Source organism: Gossypium hirsutum, chromosome A01 (genome assembly GCF_007990345.1).
Source record: "Gossypium hirsutum isolate 1008001.06 chromosome A01, Gossypium_hirsutum_v2.1, whole genome shotgun sequence".
NCBI classification, from domain to species: domain Eukaryota; kingdom Viridiplantae; phylum Streptophyta; class Magnoliopsida; order Malvales; family Malvaceae; genus Gossypium; species Gossypium hirsutum.
In genome coordinates this window covers 20,423,845-20,445,371 of record NC_053424.1, presented here as the reverse complement: position 1 = coordinate 20,445,371, position 21,527 = coordinate 20,423,845, and the positions used below count along the sequence as shown (strand labels likewise).

Below are 21,527 nucleotides of genomic sequence, written 5' to 3'. Positions count from 1 at the left end.
CGTCCCTACTGGCAGGGGAATGTAAGAATCTTCAGTATCAAAATTAGACCCATATTGAGTCGTTTTAATATTTGACTCGGATGTGGTCAAAAAATCAGAGGCATGGAAATCTGGAATACATGGTAAACCGACACACGGTGAAGCATTAATATCGTGAACATGAGCCCTCGGTTTGGTCCGCCACAGTACATCGACCCCCATATTTGGAACAAAAAGATTTCTATCTGTCTTAAGCCCAACACAGTTAGCGGTAGGCTCAAATGTGGGCCCACATTAGGGGCCGAAAGGGTTGGCCTATTATATGGCCCATAAGCACGGCCTTGAACACACGAGCCACTAGATTGAGCAAATTGAGGACCAGTACTTGGCCCAAATTGGGGGCCTACACCTGGCCCAAAGTGAGGGCCTATCTCACACGGCAATTCACGCTGAAAGTGGGAGCCCAAATCTTGCTATACGTGGGCATCATAGGAGGGGACAGTACAATTATGGTGTAGGCCCAGACCAGCACTAAAGACCCTATTTTGACCGGCCTCATGTTGATATTGAAAATATGGTTTTGAAAACCTAACAGCAAACGATCCTCTCCACGCAGCGCCATAGGGAGATTCGCCTTGTGCCGCTATCGGGTTCCCAAAGTACGGCTCAGAGCCAGCGATAACAGGTGGTCCATCACGAACCGGTGGGCACCAGCCTTCACCAGAACCTCCCTAGCGAGATCTGTGACCTACACAACCAGAGAACGTCAGAGTCGGAGCAGAGGGGCCGCCATAATCCTGATTAAAACGATAATAGCACCGCTGCGCCATATGTCCAAAAGGACCGCATATTTGACACTGTAGACGAGTGTGAAACCCACGCCCTCGCGCTAGAGACGAAAATGAACTACCTCTGCGCATGGAGTCAGTCACCACGGTTGACAGAGCGGTCTTAACAAGGTTTGCATGGATCGATGTTTCTGTCGCCGCACGCGATTGTCTGCTCTCAAATTTCAACAAAGCATCAACAAGTTTTTGAGAAAAAAAAAGAGCCTCTGTCGAGAAGGATGCTAGCGTTAATATGGCATCAAACTTCGAAGAAAGACCAGCCAATATGATTTCCACCTTCTCTGCTTCCGGAACCACAGATCCAGAGACCTCAAGCAGGGCACAGGTATTTTGTATTCGCGCGAGATATTCTTTAATTGACATTGCTCTTTTATTGATGGAATGAAGGTCATGTATGATCTGAGAGACCTTTGCGCCAATGACCGCCACGAAAAGACGAGTTGTCGTGCTCCAAACATCGTAGGTAGATTTGGTCTATGTAAAACCAGAAAGCAAAGAGGAACTAATAGTAGAAAGAAGCCATGAAGCAAGAAGCTTATCTTGCTGAACGAAGATCGATACATTCGGATTTGGAGTGAGGATGCTGTCGAGAGAAAAGATGAACCGAGGCGAAATAAGTAACGTCCCTTCCAGGTAACCGAGAAGCTCATAGCCTTCAATTATTAGCCGAATATGCTGCTGCCATTGAACGAAATTCTCTTCATCCAATTTCACCGTATCATGTCTAGGAAAGGTTTGAACTAACTAGACACCCGAGAGAATAGGACTGCCATGATTAGCAGCTGTAGAATCAGTAGAGTTTGCCATGAATAAACATCCAGAATCGTTAGGCGACTGATACCATGTTAAAATATACAAAAGAATAAAAAAGAAATACAATAATAGAATTGACTGAATATACTTGTTATTATTGCTTGAATGAATCTATACAAGAATGGTACTTATCTACATGCTAGAATTAACAATATACCAAATTGTAACTGACTACAACAACTTAGCTTATCTCATACATTAACAATGAGAGACCAAATAGAAATGGAAAATTGGTTTTTATATATTTTTTGTATTTTGAATCTTTTTATAAATATATATATTTGAAAATATTAATATCTAATCATTGAAGGTAAATTTCTTCTATTAGATTAAGCATAAATTGATAAATTGTGTAAAATTAAAATTGTTATTATACAACACAAAAGAAGAACACTTCCTAGCTTACTAAATTAATTTAAAAAAATTAAATGATCAAAATAGGAAGTCATTAAAACTTTAATGACTATTCAAGAATTTATTGTCTCAATTCCATCGCCAATAGGCCACACTCTTCTTATGCAGTCATGACAAGTTTTATCAACTTGCTTTTGTCATGGCTCGCATAAAGGAAGTTGTAACTTATGCGTAAACTTTTTACTTTTCATGTTTTAGGATCATTCCAGAGACTCAAGACTTATATATTTGAATTCTGATTAAATTGTTAAGGTTATAGTAAATTATATTTTTACTAGAATAATTATTATAAATTTTAAATGATAAAAATGTATAGAATTTAAAGTTGTTAGAATTCGATAAAATCAATCTTAATTATTGATTTGATTCGATTTTTATAGTTAGATATGAAAGACTCTCTTTTTTTTTGCTCCTTATATTTGGTTGTTTTAAAGAGAATGTCCAAAAGCTAACACTTTGTGACACTTTGCTGAGTGCAATCTCAACAATTCATTTTTATAACCACAGGATCATTGTACTTTGTTTTTTTCCTTCAGTTTTTCAACTATGGATCAATTGAACTCAAAATGCCAATTATTGCCCACGGATGGTCCTCATTTTTTTCCTGGAAATTTGAGAGGGGAGGTTTTAGGTTTTGGTTGCTCTAAAATCACAATGGTCCCTTTACTCACTTTCTACAAGCTTTTCCCAAATCTGAAGCTTTCAAAGGTATAGCCGTATACGGGACTCAGTGCTAGTTCATATGCCCATGACCTCAAAATTGAAATTAAGAGGTTAGACTTTATACAGCATTGGGAATCCATTGCTGTAGCAAAGATGACATTATTCACTAATTTTGGCTATAGGGGTTCATTGTATTGTTTCATCTACATGAGCTCAATATAAAGCTTTCTATTTAATGCAAATGTTAGCAGAGCTTTGTACAGGTTTAACAGAGAATACATGAAATCAATTAAAGGAGAATTAGAGCTTAAATTTGTATTAGAAGTTATATGCACGTATTGTTGGATAATGTTGAGAATACAGGGGAAATAGTGGATGGCATGGCAGTTCCTTTCAAGGCCTTGGTAGCAATGTCTAATGCTAATGTTAAAGATTGGATCCTGAACTTTAGTGCCACACACATAAAAATGATTCATTCTCACTTCCTACTCTTCATGTCTTTTGATCAGTAGTTTTCAGGATAAAAGAATTTTGAAAAGTAATAATAGTAATGATGATGAGATTTTGGGGAAAAGATTCCTTCTTTGGCTTCATAATTTACATTTTCAATCTGTAGAAATATACGGCTATTTGCAGACAAGCCCCCTTGTAAAAAAATCCGGGATGTCGTTGGATATCACTAGTTTCATTAATGGTTGAGTAGGTTGAGAAGGGACATTCTAGTTTTAATCAAACACCTAAAGCCACACTCTAATCCCTCTTCAAGTTCTTGAATTGCTGATTCAAAGGCCTTCAAATTCTTCAGGGTCGTCTGCACTTGAGTCATATCAATGCTTTCTTTTTTGCCTGATTTGGTCTTAATAATTAGAGCTTCTAAACCATTATCTATGTTATCTTCTTTGTATACGGGCTTGGATTGGACCAATTTTGAGACTAAGGACCAACCAGCTGACTTTGATTTTGGGGAGTAGAGAAATGACAATAGGGACTTGAACACTGTGAGACTAACAGCCTCAACTTCGTTGAGCATATTCACCATGGCCGCCAAGTCATCGTCACTCTCCACGAGCGTCGCGTTGCTTTTTTGCATCCTCTTCATGTTGCCAAAGCAGTTGCAAACAAATTTATTTACTTGTTTCCTTGAGATGAAGTAGTCCCTAATCTCATTCACTAGGCTTGATTTGCAACGAATCTTCCTGCGGAGGGACGATTCAAGATCTCGAACGCAACCTTTGATCTGAGAAAGAGCATCCTTGGATGAACTACATGTGTCCAATAACTTAAGAGATCCATCCAACATATCATCTACGAATTTATCATGTAGTCTTTCATTTGAGAAAGCCTTCTGGGTGGCTTGCAACTGAAGTAGGTTATCAGCACATTCATACATCTCCTCTAGAGCAGCCAAGTTCTTACATAGACTTGATAGAGAAGATGATGTTGCTTCCAAGGCTCTTAACAGGCGCAATTTGTCCTCAAGATCGGCTACAACAGGGTGAGATTCGGATGGCAAGCTGTTGGAACGAGCATGGGATTTAGCTTTCATTGTTGTAATAGGAGCTTCTATTTTTTTCTCTGTTTTTCTTGAGATGCACACAATTCAAGGTTAGATGATCAAGTCATTCCAATGAGGCAGCTTTTATATAAGGTGAAGGCATCTCTTTCATCAGTGTAGCATATTAGGATATTAGCTACTTTGTCCCCCCAGACATTAAGATGTAGAAGCCACAGCCCACACTATAATATTGCTAGTTCGTAAAAACCTTGTTCCATGACAGGACAGTGCGCCAATTACGGTCATTGGTTAGCATCTTCCAACAAGTGGAATCTTTTTTTCTTTAGTTCCCATGACAGCCATTAGAGCAATTCTTTATAGTCAGGATGTTGGTTCTGGCATAGGGTCAATTATGTGAAAGACAATCTGATAGAAATGAATACTGGAAGTTGGCTCTTTAGGATGTTCAAGGGATCATGACCATCCTTCAATGGGGCGTAATATTTTATTATGAGATCAATTCCAAAAAGCCAGGCTCTGCCACCTAAATGTCTAATAAGAAAACACAGAGTCGTATATTGGTCATGTTGAAGAGCAGTCAGCTGAGTTGACAGTTGCTGAAATTACACTACAGTACGTTTGGATATTAATAAGAGCGACACCATAAAATGAATTGGTTAAGGAATAAAATAATGAAATGCACGAGTGGCAAGCTATCATGGCTTCCTGGCAGTAGACAATCAACATTGTAATCTAATAATCATGAAGATTGCGCAGATCTCCATGTAACAATTAAACGATGTGGTGCCGCAATGGAATCTTTACAGCTCGTTATAGAGTTGAAGTACATGCGCATGGTTTTGATGAATAAGCACATACCATTAGCTGAGAGGTCATTGACTCGGTTTCTCACCAATCCATAAAACCCATGGTCATTTCAAGCGTGGCTGGGATTTTTAGCCCTTGTATGGGAATATTAATAATAAGAAAAAATCAGAAAAAGAGAGGCAATTGGAGATGAAAAATTTCCAATATATTGCTTTTCTTATGCTGTATATGTGTACAGTTGAGATCAAAATCATATGCTACAAAATTTTGTTGGTCATTAGTGGTTTAATATGTTGAGAAGGGAAACTCTGGTTTTCAATAGTTGTCTAAAGATGCACTCCAAATCCCCTTCTGTTTCTTTGATGGTAGCTTGAAATGCCTCAAGATCTTTCAATAATTTTTGCACTTGTTCAAGTTTGATGTCTTTGCTTGACTTCAAGAGACTCAACTCGACTTCTAGTTTCTCGGCTTCAGTAGCTTCCATTCGGTCGCACAAAGCACGCCTCGAGTGCAATAATTTTGAAACAATAGGCCAGCCGGTAGGCTTTGATCTTAGCTTTGGAAGCAAAAGAAAAGATAAGAGGGAATCAAACATTGAAAGGCTAATTTCCTCAGCTTCTCTTAGCATGTTCACCACACCCACCATTTCAGAATCATTGTCCAACACCACTGATTTACATTTCCGGTCCATTCCCTTCAAATTTCTGATCATTTTATTCATTTCTTTCCTGGTGTCCATATAAGCTCTGATTTCACCTTCCAAGCAGGATTCACGGCCAGTTCTTCGCCTGAGGGAGGATTCAAGTCCCTGCAAACCCTCCCTCATCCGAGACAAAACATCTCTAATGGTGCCACACACGTCCAATACTCTAATAGATCCATCCAACACATCCTCTAAATGTTCAATACAAAGAGCTCTGGGAAACTGTAATTGAAACAAATCATCAACTCGGTGGTACAATTCTTTTAAACCTCCCAATCTGTTGCTCATGGACGAGGATGTTTCTTGTTGTGATGCCCTCAATCTGGTTAACTGCTCCTCAACACTTACAACTAGTGGATGAGTATTGATTGGCAAACTGCTTGAACGAACATGGCCAGTTGAGGCAGCCATTTATGTGTTTCTTTTCTGTGCTTTGTAAACAACCCAAATTGATCTTATATATATACATATATATAAAGGAGAAAGGGATAAGTGTTAAACTCTATAATTCCAAGCTTGCATTGGCTGTCATGTCGTGAGTTCCGGGGCAGCTCTACAGCTTACTCAATTATGGATATAACGCGAGTGCTCCATGGCTGCAAGACATGAGGCGACCGGTAGAATTATGGTTTAACATTCATGAACCTTGAGGCATTTAAATAGAGAAGAAAAACCCAAATCATTAACTTAAATATAATGATGTAAGTTGGTAGGTGTGCAATTAGGCAAATGGTATATCAACTGGAAGTCCCAACAATTTCCTCAAAGAAATTAGAAAATAAATTACAAGGTATGTAAAGACAAAAAAAAGGCATTGAATTTTATGTGAGAGATAGAAGAGGTGAGGAAGAAGATATTTAAAACGGATGGACAAAAGGAGGAACACGTAGACGCAAGCCCAGCGACATCAAACTCCTTGGCGTTGCTTAAATTCAACTCTCTTACGCCTCCCAAATCACTAACTTCAACTTAGCCACACCATTTGAATTCTTCATTTCACACACCAACTCAACAATCAACCTATTAATACCCATACCATCCCATAGTAAGAGGATCTGATTGTCTCCCCTCTCATTTACCGCCATCAATGGCTAACTCTCTGCTCTCTTCTAACTTCTTTGGTACTCAACTTTTACTGTCTCCTCCAACACCAAAAACTACAAGAAAGTTGCAGGTTACTCAATCTATCCTCAACAAGAAACCCAACTCTAGCCACACTGTTAAAACCCTCCAATCTCATGCCACTCTTGCTGCCTTACTCTTCTCTGCCGTAGCCCCACAAGCACTAGCCGTTGACAACGCCCCACCCACTCCGCCACCTGTAATTGAAGCCCAGCCTACGAAGCCAAGCCCATCGAACCAGTCGCCCTTCTCCCAAAACCTCCTCTTAACTGCTCCCAAGCCTCAATCTCAATCCTCCGATCTTCCGGAGGGCAGCCAATGGAGGTACAGCGAATTCTTGAACGCAGTCAAGAAGGGGAAAGTGGAGAGAGTCAGGTTCAGCAAAGACGGTTCTGCCCTCCAACTCACCGCCGTTGATGGCCGTAGAGCCACCGTGATTGTCCCCAATGACCCTGACCTCATCGACATCTTAGCCATGAATGGCGTCGATATTTCGGTATCCGAGGGTGATTCCGGTAATGGGCTTTTCAATTTTATTGGGAATTTGCTTTTCCCTTTCCTTGCTTTCGCTGGATTGTTCTTCCTCTTCCGTCGGGCTCAAGGTGGTCCAGGTGGCCCCGGTGGGCTTGGCGGACCCATGGATTTTGGACGATCCAAATCCAAGTTCCAGGAAGTGCCAGAGACTGGTGTTACCTTCTCCGACGTAGCGGGAGCTGACCAGGCAAAATTAGAACTCCAAGAGGTTGTCGATTTCTTGAAGAACCCAGACAAGTACACAGCTTTAGGAGCTAAAATCCCGAAAGGTTGTTTATTGGTTGGACCTCCTGGTACTGGAAAGACTCTATTGGCGAGAGCAGTAGCGGGAGAAGCCGGGGTTCCGTTTTTCTCATGCGCTGCTTCTGAGTTTGTGGAGTTGTTCGTTGGAGTAGGTGCATCCAGAGTAAGGGACTTATTCGATAAGGCCAAATCCAAGGCTCCTTGCATCGTCTTCATTGATGAGATTGATGCTGTTGGGAGACAGAGAGGAGCTGGTCTTGGAGGAGGAAATGATGAGAGAGAGCAGACAATCAATCAGTTGTTGACTGAGATGGATGGATTTTCAGGGAATTCTGGTGTCATTGTTTTGGCAGCAACCAACAGACCGGATGTTCTTGATGCCGCTTTGTTGCGACCGGGTAGGTTTGACCGGCAGGTTACCGTTGATAGGCCTGATGTTGCTGGGAGAGTGAAGATTCTCCAGGTTAGTCATTTATCAACACATTGCTTACTTGATTATTTCAATGCATTTGGCATATTGTGGGGAATATGAATGCTTGCACTTGGAAAGTAGTGTTAAGAGTTGTTATGTCATGGTGAAATTTCAATTCTCTTTCAATTAGAAATTTAGTGAAATAATTTGTCATTAGCTTGCAACTTCATTGTCAACCTTTGCTTGGCCCTTTGTTGTTCTAAACTTCTAGTGCCTTCAATCCTATTAAGCTTTCCCGTACTTCATTGTAGGTGCACTCCAGAGGAAAGGCACTTGCAAAGGATGTTGATTTTGAAAAGATCTCTAGGAGGACCCCAGGTTTCACCGGAGCTGATTTACAGAACCTGATGAATGAAGCTGCCATTCTTGCGGCCAGGCGCGACCTCAAGGAGATAAGCAAAGATGAAATATCTGATGCTCTGGAGAGGATCATTGCTGGACCAGAGAAGAAAAATGCTGTTGTCTCTGATGAGAAGAAGAAATTGGTTGCCTATCATGGTATGCATTTGTTCCCTGGTTATTGCTTTAGCTATGATTTGATGCTGGGTATTTGACTTGCTTTATGCACTTCGGTTTGCAGAGGCTGGCCATGCTTTAGTTGGTGCACTTATGCCTGAATATGATCCTGTAGCTAAGATTTCTATCATTCCTCGTGGTCAAGCTGGTGGCCTTACCTTTTTTGCTCCGAGTGAAGAGAGGCTTGAATCTGGTCTCTACAGTCGAAGTTACTTAGAGAACCAGATGGCTGTTGCACTTGGTGGAAGGTCAGTTTCTCAAGTTCTATTTGTCTTAAAAATTTTGTGTGAGGCAAATGCCCAACCTTAATCGTAAGCCCCTTTTAGTGTTGGATGAGATAGAATGGAATCTGCCACCATAGGTAGAAAGCGAGAACATCTAGCGGCATCTTTCTACTCAAATCATCTTAAGGAGTTTTCTCCTCATTACTTGTGCAGGATTGCCGAAGAAGTAATTTTCGGGGAGGAAAATGTGACAACAGGAGCATCGAATGACTTTATGCAAGTCTCACGAGTGGCAAGGCAGATGGTTGAAAGATTTGGATTCAGCAAAAAGATTGGACAAGTTGCCATTGGTGGAGGTGGTGGCAATCCTTTCTTAGGTCAACAGGTAAATTTTTCTTCAATTTAATATTTACTAATGTTGTATTTATAGCCTGCATGATCTCGTGCCCTCTCCGAGGTTCTGTGGGTGGTTGTTTAACATAATCTGACTCGTATATTCCATTCTTAGATGTCATCACAAAAAGACTACTCCATGGCAACAGCAGATGTGGTGGATGCAGAGGTAAGGGATCTAGTAGAGACTGCATACACAAGGGCAAAGCAGATAATCACAACTCACATTGACATTCTCCACAAGCTTGCTCAACTTCTGATGGAGAAAGAAACTGTTGATGGAGAAGAGTTCATGAGCCTCTTCATTGATGGAAAAGCTGAGCTATATGTTTCTTAGATTGTACATTATATAGTCCCCATACAGTCCTTGTATAACTATGACCCTTAAATGTTCAGATTCATCTGTGTATGCTTTCATAAGATAGGGAAAAAAATGAAAAAAATCTATACTTTTTCTTCCTGTAATTGAGAAAACCTATGATGTGGCCATGAAAATTGAAAATGGAACACTATTACAGATTTTTGTCTAAAAAAATAGATGATTACTTGGCCTGTTATAAACATTAAATTAAAATTGGGTGTAAATTTTGCTAGTAGTCCTCGTACTTTATATGTAAGTTTTGCATTTAATTTTTGTACTTTAAATTGATCAGCTTTAGATTTTTTTATTTTTATAATTTTAGTCTATATTAACTTTTTTTAAGTTTTGGTTTTTTTCAAAATTTAATGCACTAAATGTGCAATCAGTAATGCCATGCCAACTAACATCATGTTTGGCTGGGTAAACAGAATAGCATTTCTCCCTTATTCATTAATTAGAAAATTATTTCTTTGTTTGGTTGAACATAATATTCATTTAATGAAACGATCATTATTTCTGTATTATTTGTCTTCCCGTAATAGTTATTTTTTGGTGATACTAAAGAATAGTTATTTTATGTAACATTGAATAACAAAAAAAAAAAATTCTAGATTAGGCTTTGAAAACTTGGACTTAGAAAATATAAAAATAAAATATTTGAAATGTTTTAATATTAAATTATATATTTTTATTTTTATTAAATTATATTAAATAATTATATTAAAATATGATTAAATTATTTTTAATAATAATCCTATAATATAAATTCTTATGTAGATTCTGTTAAGGGTATTCTAATCATAGGTAGATTCTTTTAAGGTATTCTAATCATTTCAATTTTTTTCCTTACGCTATTACAACGTCATTTTATTGAACCAAACATAAGAATACTATTACAGTTCTATTCCATTTCATTCAACTAAACAGTTGAATTACTCATTACAACTCTATTAAATTACAACTCTATTCCATTACAGCAAACCAAACATAGTATTATTGTTTTCATAGATTACTTACTAAAAATCTACTTATGAATTAGTGACTATCATTTTGCAAGATTAAAATTTCCAAATTAAAGAAGTAAAGACATTTAGAATAATATGTTTGGAGAATATGAACTGATAATTTAATTTAACTAAATAGATTTAATTGCCAAGTATAGCTTTAACCTTAAAAAGTAATCAAGAAACTAGCTTCCCTGCAACAATCTAAATTCTACTCATCTAATTATCGAACCGACTTGCTTAAACAATGGAAGGATGAAAAGTAAAAAGGAATAAGAAATCAATGATATGGTGGCTAGTATACAGTGCTGTCGATATAAGAAATTGGCTACCTTGCCGGAGCACATTGGCAAATTTTAGACAAAATACAATCAAAACCTGATCTTCAAAAAGGCAATAGCTATGAGTTTTTTCAGAGCCATGCATCAGGGTAAACCAAGTCAGAATCAGCCAGTTTTAGATCCCCTGCCAATACCACAATATAATAATTTTCCATAATAACTAAGCAATTGCACATTAAGCATGAGATGTTTAAGGGTATTCTTGAATGGCCTTGCTCTCTTCCATGTATTTATTAAGCTCCTCATAAGCTTGCCTGGAATGGTTAGCAAGCTTCTCCATTCCCATGAAAATCTGCTTTAGACCATTTACTAAACTAGTAGCATCCCTGATATCACTACGAGACGTGGCGTCTCTCGGTAGAAGGACATCGCTTTCTTCCCTTGCGAACCGTGTCATCTTCTTCACTTGAGCTTGCATTAACTTTTGCATCTTTTGCCCCTCTTTTTCTAACATCTTTACTTTTCTTTCCATATCCTTATCAGCAATAATCCTTTGCTGCAAATCTGCATTATACTGTTCCACCACTTGGTTTACACTCATTAACAATCCATGTACCGCCTCACCCACTTCCTTCTCCGGTAGTTTATTTTTATCCATAGCTTCCGACCACATGTTAAGGATCACAATCACTGGTGGTGTTCTGTTTCTAACAGGAGATAAAGGTGACACTCCATCTGTTGCTTTATCAGGTTCATATAGGAGACATCTTCGAAGCCAACCATTCAAAGCTTTGACAAACCCCCTCTGAGCTTCAATCCAACTAAAGAAACTAAGACTCCAGTTTTGAAGTTGAAGCTTTAGTCTCATTGCCACTTCAAGATGAGAATCTTTAAGCTTATCATTCAGAGCAATGAAATCCAAACATTTGGCTTCCATAACCTTTTGGCACTGACAGCTATGGCATTCTAGTATTACCTTCCACATTCTAAACAATCTAAAAACAAAGTAAATTGCAGTTAGTCACCTTTCTTCAACCAATTCATTGTGTTATTGGGAATTGTACAATGTACCTGTGAATCAGTTTATTGACCTCTGGCCACAACTCCTCATCCATTAGCTTATTTATAGTAACTGCTACCTTGTCAATAACTTGAACTGCGACTCTCATCTTAGTAGATACAGTCCTTCTCAAAGTTCTAGTGGAATCAACTCTACGAGCATTAGCACCATTCTGATTCAAGCTTTTCATCTGCCTACACGTCTTTGCATGAATTATACGCAGCTTTTCCTCAGCCTTCAAACATGAAGTAGAAGGAAAAGTTAAAAAAGGTAAAGTGAAAATCAAAAGCATCGTTGATTCATGACCCATACCTTGACTTCATCATAGAGTTTGGTCTCCCACATGCACAATTTCCTGAGAATGGAAGATAGATTCTGTGCATTATCAATCTCATCGTTCTCCGTTGAACTAACCTTGTCTTTCGACAGTAAGTTCTCTGTTTCCGATGAATTTGAAGTAATGATATGAAGTATCTGGGTAGAACCTACATCACACAATCCATCAAAACTATTTGCAATTGAAATTCCAAAACCACTGTTTGTTAAGGGAATTTTTAAGACCTCACCTTGATAAACAGATTTTTTGTGATGGTAACGAAATTTTCCAGTGTCGAGCATTTTCAAAACTTCGTTTCCAGACTCAGAAGCTTTCTCAAACAGAACCTGCAATTCTTTCATTACCTCAGAAACACTTTGTTTATCGTTTTGAACTTTGGGTTCTTTTAAATCAGTCGTCTTCTCAACTTTCTCGGTCGCTGAATCTACTTTCTTCTTTACTGAAACAGTTTCTCCTCTCGGCTTTTCTTCTCCTTTTGCTTTTCTATCATTTGCACTGGATTTTTCTTCTCCATGAATTTGTTTTACTAGCTGTGCTTCATCGCCATTAGATCCTTCTTTGTTCTTCGCAGCTTTGCTCGAAGTATAAGGCAACTCGTATCTCTCGTAAAGTTCTTCAAAAAAATTCAAGTAATCCCAAGCTGCGCTCTTCGGAGCCGGAGGTGGCGGAGTTTTCCAGCCTGAACCACTGAATTCGCTGTTCTGGTAGGTATTACCGCGGTAATTAGGATTAGGCAAAGAATAGGATGTAAGGATGCCATGATTATGATAACTTGAATGTATTTCGTTTAAAGAAGTACTGAAATCTTTGTCTGCCTCATCCTCTTCCAAATCAGTATCGAACTGAATGTGCGAATCTGAGTTTGAACTCGAGAGAGAACGGTCCGGCGAGGAGAGGGGAGAAGCTTGCTTCGGCGGTTTCTCGGTGGAGACCGTGGAGTCATTGCCAGACGTAGATTTGAAACATTGATCGAAGAAATGCCGAAGAGTGGGGCTCAAAGTCTTGAGCGATTGCATGTATGCCACGTGTGCATCAGCAAGGGCGTAGCTTTGCCGGAGAGCGTAGTCGAGGAAGTCACAGCGGTCGCGGCAAAAAGAGACCGCCGGGAGTTGGTCGAGTTTAGAGGCGGCGCAGCCCATGAATAGAACCCCTCTCCGCCTGCATGCAAAATAAAATAACGTTTAAAATCAAAGAAGCCAAGATTTTGAAGGTACTGAAAGCATGTTTTTCTTCAATAGCCTTTATTTAAGTAAAAGTGACAGACAGCATTCAAATTTCAGAATTTAACTCACATTTCCTCCGGTAAAAGCGACAGCTCTGTGAAATCCCTTTTTTTTACTCCAATTTTGTACGCTTTTATGACTGGGATTTTTACAAAATATCTTTCATTTTATTTATTTTTTTTGCACTCTTGATCCCCGTCATTTGCATTTTTTATTTTATTTTAAAAAATTAACATTTTTTCCTAATTGAGAAAAATAAAAAAGTAAATCCAATGTTCATCTATCCAAAATATAATTTATTTTTGAATCATGGTTAAAAATATATAATTAATTAAGTTTCTTGTTAGTTCTTTTCATCTCCTCTTAATTTGTAATATGTACTCAAAAAATGCAAAATTGATTTCAATGGAATACTTAATATTAAGTCATTTATCACACCACCTATAATTCAATTTATATGAGTAGGTTTAAACAAAAATGAAATCCTCTTAAACTATAGTGTTTTTCTCATTTAACTACTTAACAAAAAAAAATTTAACTCAATCGTTGTCTGCCATGTAGACACCAAAACTTATTTGCATTTGAGAAAATATGAAATATTCATGGGTAATAATTTCATATTGATCCAAACTAATCCATTTGCTCCCATTTTTAATAAAATTCAGGTTAGAAGCATATAAGTATTGTAACAGGTTTCCGTGTGAGAATCTATTAACCACTTATGTAATTTAATAACAAAAGACAATAAGAAATTATTTCTTGTGTGATAGAATACGATTGATTAGCTAATGGTTGAAAATTTTTATGTTGGTTTATTAAAACTGTATAAACCTAGACCTAAAACTCCGATTAACGGAAAAAAAGAATCCCTAAACTAGAATTAGTTCAAACCCCCACATGATGGAACTTAACTTTGTTTTCCTATTTTATTTTTACTCAGGTTATTATTATATTTCTTTTTTATTTTAAGCTTTTATTATATATATATTGTTTTTTTAAATTTTTTAAAAATCCTAGATACCACATGGCAGGCAACGATTAACTCAATAATTTTGATAACGGAAGAATCAATTATAGCAACAGAACATAAGTTTAGATACCTAAAATGATAAATTAAAAAAAAAAAGTCAGGTATCTAAGAAGGAAAAGCACTACAATTTGGGTTTTTTTTTTATTTAAGCGAATAGTATAATTTGCATTTTTAAATGGATTTTGTTAGTGAATGGTATATATATATGATATTTTTTTAATAATATCCTGATGAATCATATTAAAAATTATGATGAATAAAATTGTTAATTATCTTTTTTATTAGAAAAGGGAAAGGGTTTAATCAGTATACTTATGACTTAATTAATAATCATTGTACTATCATTTTAAATTTATTTATACACTAGCCCTATAGAGTATCTAAAATCACTTTCTAACAAAATATTTTTTATACTAACATATTATTAATAAATTTTAAGTTATAAAAAAAATTCTATAATTGGGTTCTCTCCGATGTCTCAAAGTTGTACCCGGACAGAAAGATGGAAACCATAGCTAACAAAACATTCATGTTGGAGGTATGGCTTTTAGCTTTCAATACTAGTTTTTAGAAATTACTATCTTCCTAAATGTCAATAATATGGTTACTGCATGCATAACTGGTTTCATTGATGAATATTAGAAAAGAAGGAAAAAAGAAACTTTCAGAGTTAGATTTTGTGTTGGTATATCAAGGAAAAGAGAAAAAGTACCAGATACAAGCCTTGAAGGTTACTCGAGCAGCGACGGATTCAATGAAGGCGATGAGGTTCACTTCGTTGTGACTTGGGCTGCTACGGAGGCGATGAGGTTCACTTCGATTCTGGTGTATTTAAATAGAGTGGTATGGTTTCCAATTTGACAAAACCTTGCAGGTACCGTTTTGAAATTATAATTTTGGTAAAAACACATCTTTAGTCCCTTTCAATTTTGATGTTGATAAAATATTATACATATTTTTTATTGGTATAATAATAAAGTAAGCTCTTGATATTTATATATTCTGTGTAAATATTATGGGATAAATTAATTAAATCAAATGCTAAATTGACAGAAAGTATAAACTTTGATAGCTAAATTTGTTATTATACCAATTATAAAAATATAACATTGTAATTAATTATTTTTAGCTGCTCACTTTCGAAATTGGTAGAGATTAAATTACTCCACCATTTTAAGAGGGACCAATTTGTTGAATATCAAAAATTGAGAGGGAGCAGAGTAGCTTTTTGACCTATAATTTTTTAATTAATTGTGGAGTGAAAAAAGGGGTGACTAGAGTGGTGAAGTAAATACGGAAGTGACCAAATGAATGATACCCAATTTTTCAGCAACGTCTTAATCCTATAATATGGCCATTTTAATTTGATGATGATGATTTTGACAAGGCAAAAGCTGGTATTAATTTCATATTTGAAAATAAACCATAAAGGGAAATCATGATGCATTTAATTTTTTGTTGTTTTTGTGCGTGAATGATGATGATGATTTAACTTTTTACCATTGGTCGAACCAAAAGGACGGGAGTGCGGTGTCAGCAGAATCTTTACTGTGTCCAATTAGGTGGAAATGGAGTTTAAACTGTTAACCCATTAGGGTAAAATTCCCTTTCACCAGCCCTGACCTGGGGAATGATACTTTTTGCAGAACCTGAAACTAAAGCCAAGAAAGCTTTTAACGTTCGCATGCCCATTTGAATCTGCTAACTCTTCTACCTGCATTTACATCTCAACATTATCTCTCTCTTATTTTGACCTTTTTGGACATTTAATTACGTAATTAAAAAGAGATGGATTTTTTATCATTGAACTTGAAACGTAGTTTATTATGGTATTTATATATATTTAATTAATTTTGGTATATGAATTTGATATTTAGATTTATTTTAATTTTTAAATTTAAAAAATATAAAAGTTTAATGATGTGATACTCTAAAATTACGTTATATTGTTATTTGAAGATCAAATAATTTATATCAATTTTTAGATGATTATATAGTACAATTTTAGAGTATCATATACAATGTTCTAATAGTTAAATAAGTGGTTGGAACAGTCAAACCATTGGTTTTCGATTTAATTGATTTACTTGGTTTAATTGCTAGACCAATAATAATTAAAAATTCATTAAATTAAAAAAAAAAACAAATCGGTACAACCTGTTCAACTATTGATTTTTGTCCTAGTTTTCGATTTTTACTTGTTTCGAGCAGCTTTTAATACAATTGGTTCAACCCCTTCAACTACCGATTTTTGTTCCAAATTTCAATTTTTATCTATTTCGTGTAGTTTCTAATACAATTGGTTCAATCTCTTTGTTTGAACCAATATACCAACCGGTTCTCGTTGCAATAAGTTTGACCGGCCAATTTAAAAACATTGATCACATCATCAAATCTTTAACAAAATCTAAATATAGAAACTAAAAATAGATTTAATTGTCAAATTCAAATTTTAAAATGAACAAAAAAAATATAAACACCAAAATAGATCTAACTGCAAATTTGAATTACCAAAAACCATATTTTAAAAAAAATTAAAAAAAAAACATAAACACCCAGATATCAACAGACAGACAGTTTAAAAAGGTTAGGTGGGAAATGCGTAGGGGAGGAGGCATGGTCCTGCCCAAGCTTTTAACAAAATCCTAATAACTAGGAAAGCCTATCTTTTTAGCTGTTGACCGTGTAAATATAAAATATACTTCAAATTTTTATAATTTTTTAGATTTTAAATTTAATCTCCACTTTATTTTAAAGATTTTAAATCTTCTTAAATAGAAAAATTTCAACAAAAAACTAAATTTAGAAGCATATTTTGCTACTGCAATCACATGATTGTAGGTGTAGGAATAGGTGTAGGTCTACCCTTCAACATCAGGGGTGGCTCCTACTTCTCTGATTATTAGTAGCCAGAAATTGCAGGTGCCATTCATTTTCAGATCCCAACGGCTCAATCAACAGGATGTGATGCTGAGTATGAGTAAATAAAATAAAATAAAGGAGGAGACCCCATGTTGGTTGTAGTGGTGTTAGGGGTCATGGGGCAACGGTTTTCCTTTTTAACTCTCTCTCAAAATAAAGTTAGCACCAAAATTTGTCTCACTTGAGAAGTGGAATTGGACATTGTAATCATAGCAACAAATGGATTGAATGATGACGTAAATCCCACAAGTGTCACGGGTTTGGATTAAATCCCACAATCTCAGAGTCACAACAGGAATGGCAATGTGGATGTCCCACTTCACCTACATCTCGACTACACTCTCTTCTTCTTTATACTTTATAGGGTCCAAAAGTATTATAGCAATCCAATTATTTTCACTTTAAATCTTTCTACTTCAAAAATCACAAGGAAAAGAAATTTGTTGTCATCATGGCTTTAGAGTGAGAGTGACTTTTGGAAATAAGTTGGGGCCTAAACGAAACCCCAAGTTTGGTTAGTGGGCTGTGATTGTCCGCCTTCTTTGGTTTCAATTTTTAAAATAAAATTGAAAGTTAGACTACAAGTACTAGGCCCAGAAGACTGTACTTTTTTTTATTTATTTACAAGAGAGAAACCCAATGTATCATTTTAGTCCCTATTACTAGTAATAGAGATAGATGTTTTCAGAACTAAGTCGGTAATTAAATCGATCATACCATTAATTTTCTATTCAATCGTTTTAAAAATCATAAATTTCATATAAAAAAAAGTAGAGAAAACATTTTCAACCAATCTATATCAATTTGTAAGTCAACGAGTTTAACCCTTTTAACAGATTTAACTAGCTGATTTAGTTTGATTCAAACAACATTGTTGGATATTAATATTTTTTGGGGTTTATGGTTAGGGATGACGATGGAGTGTGATGGTGACAAATGTTGCAAAATACTCCATAGTTGACACCTTTTACCCATCACTTGCCCTACTTCAATATGGATGTGTAATCTTAAAACTACTATCACCTTTATATGCATCCACCCCATCCTACTTCAATTAATTTTTTGTTAATTATTTCTAGTGTTTCTAATTTTTTGTAGAGGCAACATAAAAATGTGTTTCTCTATAAAACATTTCTATATTTTTACTCTTTTAACAATTATATATATACACAAATGTGAAGTGAAGTGAGGTGGGTTAGGGCAAGCAATTACCATAGCCATTTTACATCCACCGTCCCAAAAAGAAATTTCCACCCCGCCTTACTACACATCTACTTTTTTTTTATAAAAAAATCTACTCTATTCATAGCAAAGCAACTCAGAATTTCTATAACACGGCTTATGTTTTATCATCCCTATTTGTGGTTGTTTTTCTTAACAATATTGTCTCTAAGATTTGAACTTGAATTCTCCTTGTAAGAGTGTAACATATACCCAAAACTTACTAAAACTTACTAGAATTTACATTAAAAAAAACAATATAAGAATTATTATTTTTATCTTAATACCTTTCACTTTTCAGGTCTTCAATGATGAACAAGTATACAACCTTAATCCTACAAAAATTGAAAGATGAGGTCCCTAACTCAAAAACATATTTAACTTTCTTTCTTTTGCTTTATTGAAATGATTTCCTGGCAAAATAACAACTTCTTAATTAAAAAAACAAATCAAAATTCCAACTCCCAACTTCCAAATAACTACAATTATTAGAGGAAATCAAAGGTGATGAAGGTGATAAAATATTTCTTTAATTTGTTTAATTAATTGCACATTCTTCTCATTAGCTAATGAGATCAAGATAATTGAGACACCAACTAAGGGTGCACAAATTAGTTAGATGCTGGCTATCTCTATACTTTTGCTTTTGCAGAGTGCCCAAGCACATACCTAAAATCTGCTGTCAATGGCGGTGGAGACTCCAAAATTTCTATTCTAAGTCAAGTTGAAGGGATCATTGAATTGAAGCTATCCCTAATTATTTGCACCATTCCTAAACTCACGATGAAGGAATGATTGTTTTTCCATTTTTGTCTTTTAAAATCATCATATCAAATGAAATCATCTAGTATTATTAAATGTACTATAATGAAATTATATTTTTCTTCCATGTCTCAAACGTGTATACCCTACCCCACTACCACATTTTTTCCAGATTTTCTTTTTTCTTTTTAAAAAAATTGTTTCATTAATTATTAATTTTAGTAATAACGGATGCATTTTAACTTAATTTAATCTAATTATTTCTGATGTCATGATTCACTCGGGCACTAATTCAGTTTGAGACATTATAGAAATATTATTTTACAATTTAAATAAGTTAAAAATTGTTATTTTTAAGCAAAAATTTGTGTTCTAAATATGTAATTTTCATATAAATTTTTTAATTTAATTGAATTAAATTTTTTTTTTAAATTTGGATTGGGTTGAGATAAATTTTATTTTGAAAATTTAAATTTGATTAAGTTTAGAGAAAACTTGCTCTACAAAAATACATCAATATTTATAACAAATAATTTTATTGTCTAACTTGAATAAGAATATAATGTGAAATTGTCTTATCTCTCCACTTTTTTCGAAAAGGTAAAAACTTTTCCCCTTTGTTATTATTATAAGCTAATGACTTAACTCTCTCTTTCCCCCATTTGATTTTAATATAAAACTCCAATCGGAACACCTAATTAAGAAATTAAGCATTATCTTTTTTTTTATTGCTAAAATTGGAATTCTTTTTTTAATAATATTTATCTTTCAATTGGAGATGAGTGGAAAAAGGAAAGTTAGTTGTTATTTTCAAATTATACTTCAAACACTGAAAAAATTTTATTTAGTTACTATTTTATGTTAAATTTATGTCTCTGATAAATTTACAAAAAATAAATTACAAAACAATGGAACAAATTAATCTGGTATTAAGAACAAAGTGATGTCGCCAATTCATACAAAAATAATAATAATAATAAAGTTACCGACTGTACACCATTGAAAACATGTCTCTGTGCAACCACTTTTGAACACTAAATTTTCACAATTTTAATTCCTTTCTACTGGGGAGAAAAAAGACATAAGAAGAGAAGAAGTTTACACAAACTAAAATTAAATTACATCTCTATTTTGTATTATGTCTGTGAGACTTGTTTTTCCCTTTCTGATCCCAGCTTCCTAGTTGGTGAGAGTATTGAGCAGCGAAACCCTAGTGTTTATCAAACTCCTGAATGCTTTTTCACTCCCACTTCCAACATCAGCTATGCACCCTTCCAAGTCTTGCATTCTCTTCAAAACCATCCTCACTTCCTCCTCTCCTTTCTTCCTCAAACCCCACATGTTGGCTTCTCCTATTTCTTGGAATTCTTTTATACGTTCCTCCATCTTGACTTTCTTTGATTTCTTCGACGATGTCACCCCCATCCATGACGATTTTCTTGACGCAAATGACATGGATATTCCATTGAAAAGGGCCACCGAGACTGAAACTGTCACCTCGATGACGTCGCTGATAATGCCAGTCAGTTCAGTGTCTGCAATAGACACCACAGCTGATCCAGGAATTGTGTATGGACCGGTGCATGGGATCGAGGATACGAGTTTAGCTATCTCTTTAGCCATCTTTTTCCGACTTTTCAAATACACGGCCATCTTTGAATCGTCTTTTCTCCTTAGAGCCACCCGGGCCGCGAGTTGCTCTTCTTTGAGTGCGAGGAACGATGATTGGAAGATCCCATATGCATCAACGAAACGCAAGAAATCTTCGAGGAGTTTCTCAACCCATTCACGCTTATGGCTTAACACTTGATGTGTTTGCGGAAGCTGAAGAAAGTCGTGCAGAGAATCATGAACGTCCTTTAGGCGGCTCAGACCATCACAAAGCCAAGCGGAGGTTCGGTTATCAGGATTCCAAGACCATGATTTGAGGGCAGTGATTTCATCCCTGAGTTGGGAAATTAAGGGATGAGATCGGCATGGAAAAGAGATGGATCTAATGTGGTGAGAAATGGGTGGTTTAGAAGGACGGGTAGTGGGTTTGTTTGGAAAAGAAAGTGAACGCCTGAAAACGCCAACCAT

The 21,527-nt window shown here is 35.8% G+C and overlaps 4 protein-coding genes across 5 annotated transcripts; 1 reads left to right on the top strand and 3 right to left on the bottom strand.

Annotated features, from left to right (window-relative positions):
* Nucleotides 1-3,607: 3,607 nt before the first annotated feature.
* Nucleotides 3,608-6,154, bottom strand: LOC107917375 (uncharacterized). Its single transcript, XM_016846733.2, has one exon. The coding sequence runs from the start codon at nucleotides 6,152-6,154 to the stop codon at nucleotides 5,318-5,320; it is 837 nt and encodes a 278-aa protein (XP_016702222.2). The 3' UTR covers nucleotides 3,608-5,317.
* A 676-nt stretch (nucleotides 6,155-6,830) lies between these two features.
* LOC107917971 (ATP-dependent zinc metalloprotease FTSH, chloroplastic) lies at nucleotides 6,831-9,764 on the top strand. The gene is made up of 5 exons (XM_016847427.2): nucleotides 6,831-8,105; nucleotides 8,366-8,612; nucleotides 8,695-8,878; nucleotides 9,068-9,239; nucleotides 9,363-9,764. The coding sequence occupies exons 1-5, from the start codon at nucleotides 6,831-6,833 to the stop codon at nucleotides 9,582-9,584; spliced, it is 2,100 nt and encodes a 699-aa protein (XP_016702916.2). The 3' UTR covers nucleotides 9,585-9,764.
* A 1,111-nt stretch (nucleotides 9,765-10,875) lies between these two features.
* LOC107918000 (protein ALTERED PHOSPHATE STARVATION RESPONSE 1) lies at nucleotides 10,876-15,407 on the bottom strand. Of its 2 annotated transcripts, XM_041117850.1 has the most exons (6): nucleotides 15,256-15,407; nucleotides 13,090-13,448; nucleotides 12,520-12,991; nucleotides 12,266-12,438; nucleotides 11,965-12,188; nucleotides 10,876-11,888 (listed from the first exon to the last, which is right to left on the bottom strand). In XM_041117850.1, the coding sequence occupies exons 2-6, from the start codon at nucleotides 13,231-13,233 to the stop codon at nucleotides 11,144-11,146; spliced, it is 1,758 nt and encodes a 585-aa protein (XP_040973784.1). In that variant the 5' UTR covers nucleotides 13,234-13,448; nucleotides 15,256-15,407; the 3' UTR covers nucleotides 10,876-11,143. The 2 variants fall into 2 exon arrangements, with proteins under 2 accessions (XP_040973784.1, XP_016702965.2); XM_016847476.2 differs by having other exon boundaries at nucleotides 12,520-13,448.
* A 5,220-nt stretch (nucleotides 15,408-20,627) lies between these two features.
* On the bottom strand, nucleotides 20,628-21,527 carry LOC107917112 (uncharacterized). The gene has a single exon (XM_016846494.2). It carries the CDS (start codon nucleotides 21,525-21,527, stop codon nucleotides 20,628-20,630), a length of 900 nt encoding a protein of 299 aa, XP_016701983.2.

Bases quoted from the DNA above. Each gene is read 5' to 3' on its own strand.
- LOC107917375 (XM_016846733.2), bottom strand. From the start codon at position 6,154: ATGGCTGCCTCAACTGGCCATGTTCGTTCAAGCAGTTTGCCAATCAAT.
- LOC107917971 (XM_016847427.2), top strand. From the start codon at position 6,831: ATGGCTAACTCTCTGCTCTCTTCTAACTTCTTTGGTACTCAACTTTTA. The intron at 8,106-8,365 runs GTTAGTCATTTA...ACTTCATTGTAG, and splicing joins GGAGAGTGAAGATTCTCCAG to GTGCACTCCAGAGGAAAGGC. The intron at 8,613-8,694 runs GTATGCATTTGT...TTCGGTTTGCAG, and splicing joins GAAATTGGTTGCCTATCATG to AGGCTGGCCATGCTTTAGTT.
- LOC107918000 (XM_016847476.2), bottom strand. From the start codon at position 13,429: ATGGGCTGCGCCGCCTCTAAACTCGACCAACTCCCGGCGGTCTCTTTT. The intron at 12,439-12,519 runs GTGAGGTCTTAA...TGTGTGATGTAG, and splicing joins CAAAAAATCTGTTTATCAAG to GTTCTACCCAGATACTTCAT. The intron at 11,889-11,964 runs GTACATTGTACA...CTTTGTTTTTAG, and splicing joins GTCAATAAACTGATTCACAG to ATTGTTTAGAATGTGGAAGG.
- LOC107917112 (XM_016846494.2), bottom strand. From the start codon at position 21,527: ATGGTTGGCGTTTTCAGGCGTTCACTTTCTTTTCCAAACAAACCCACT.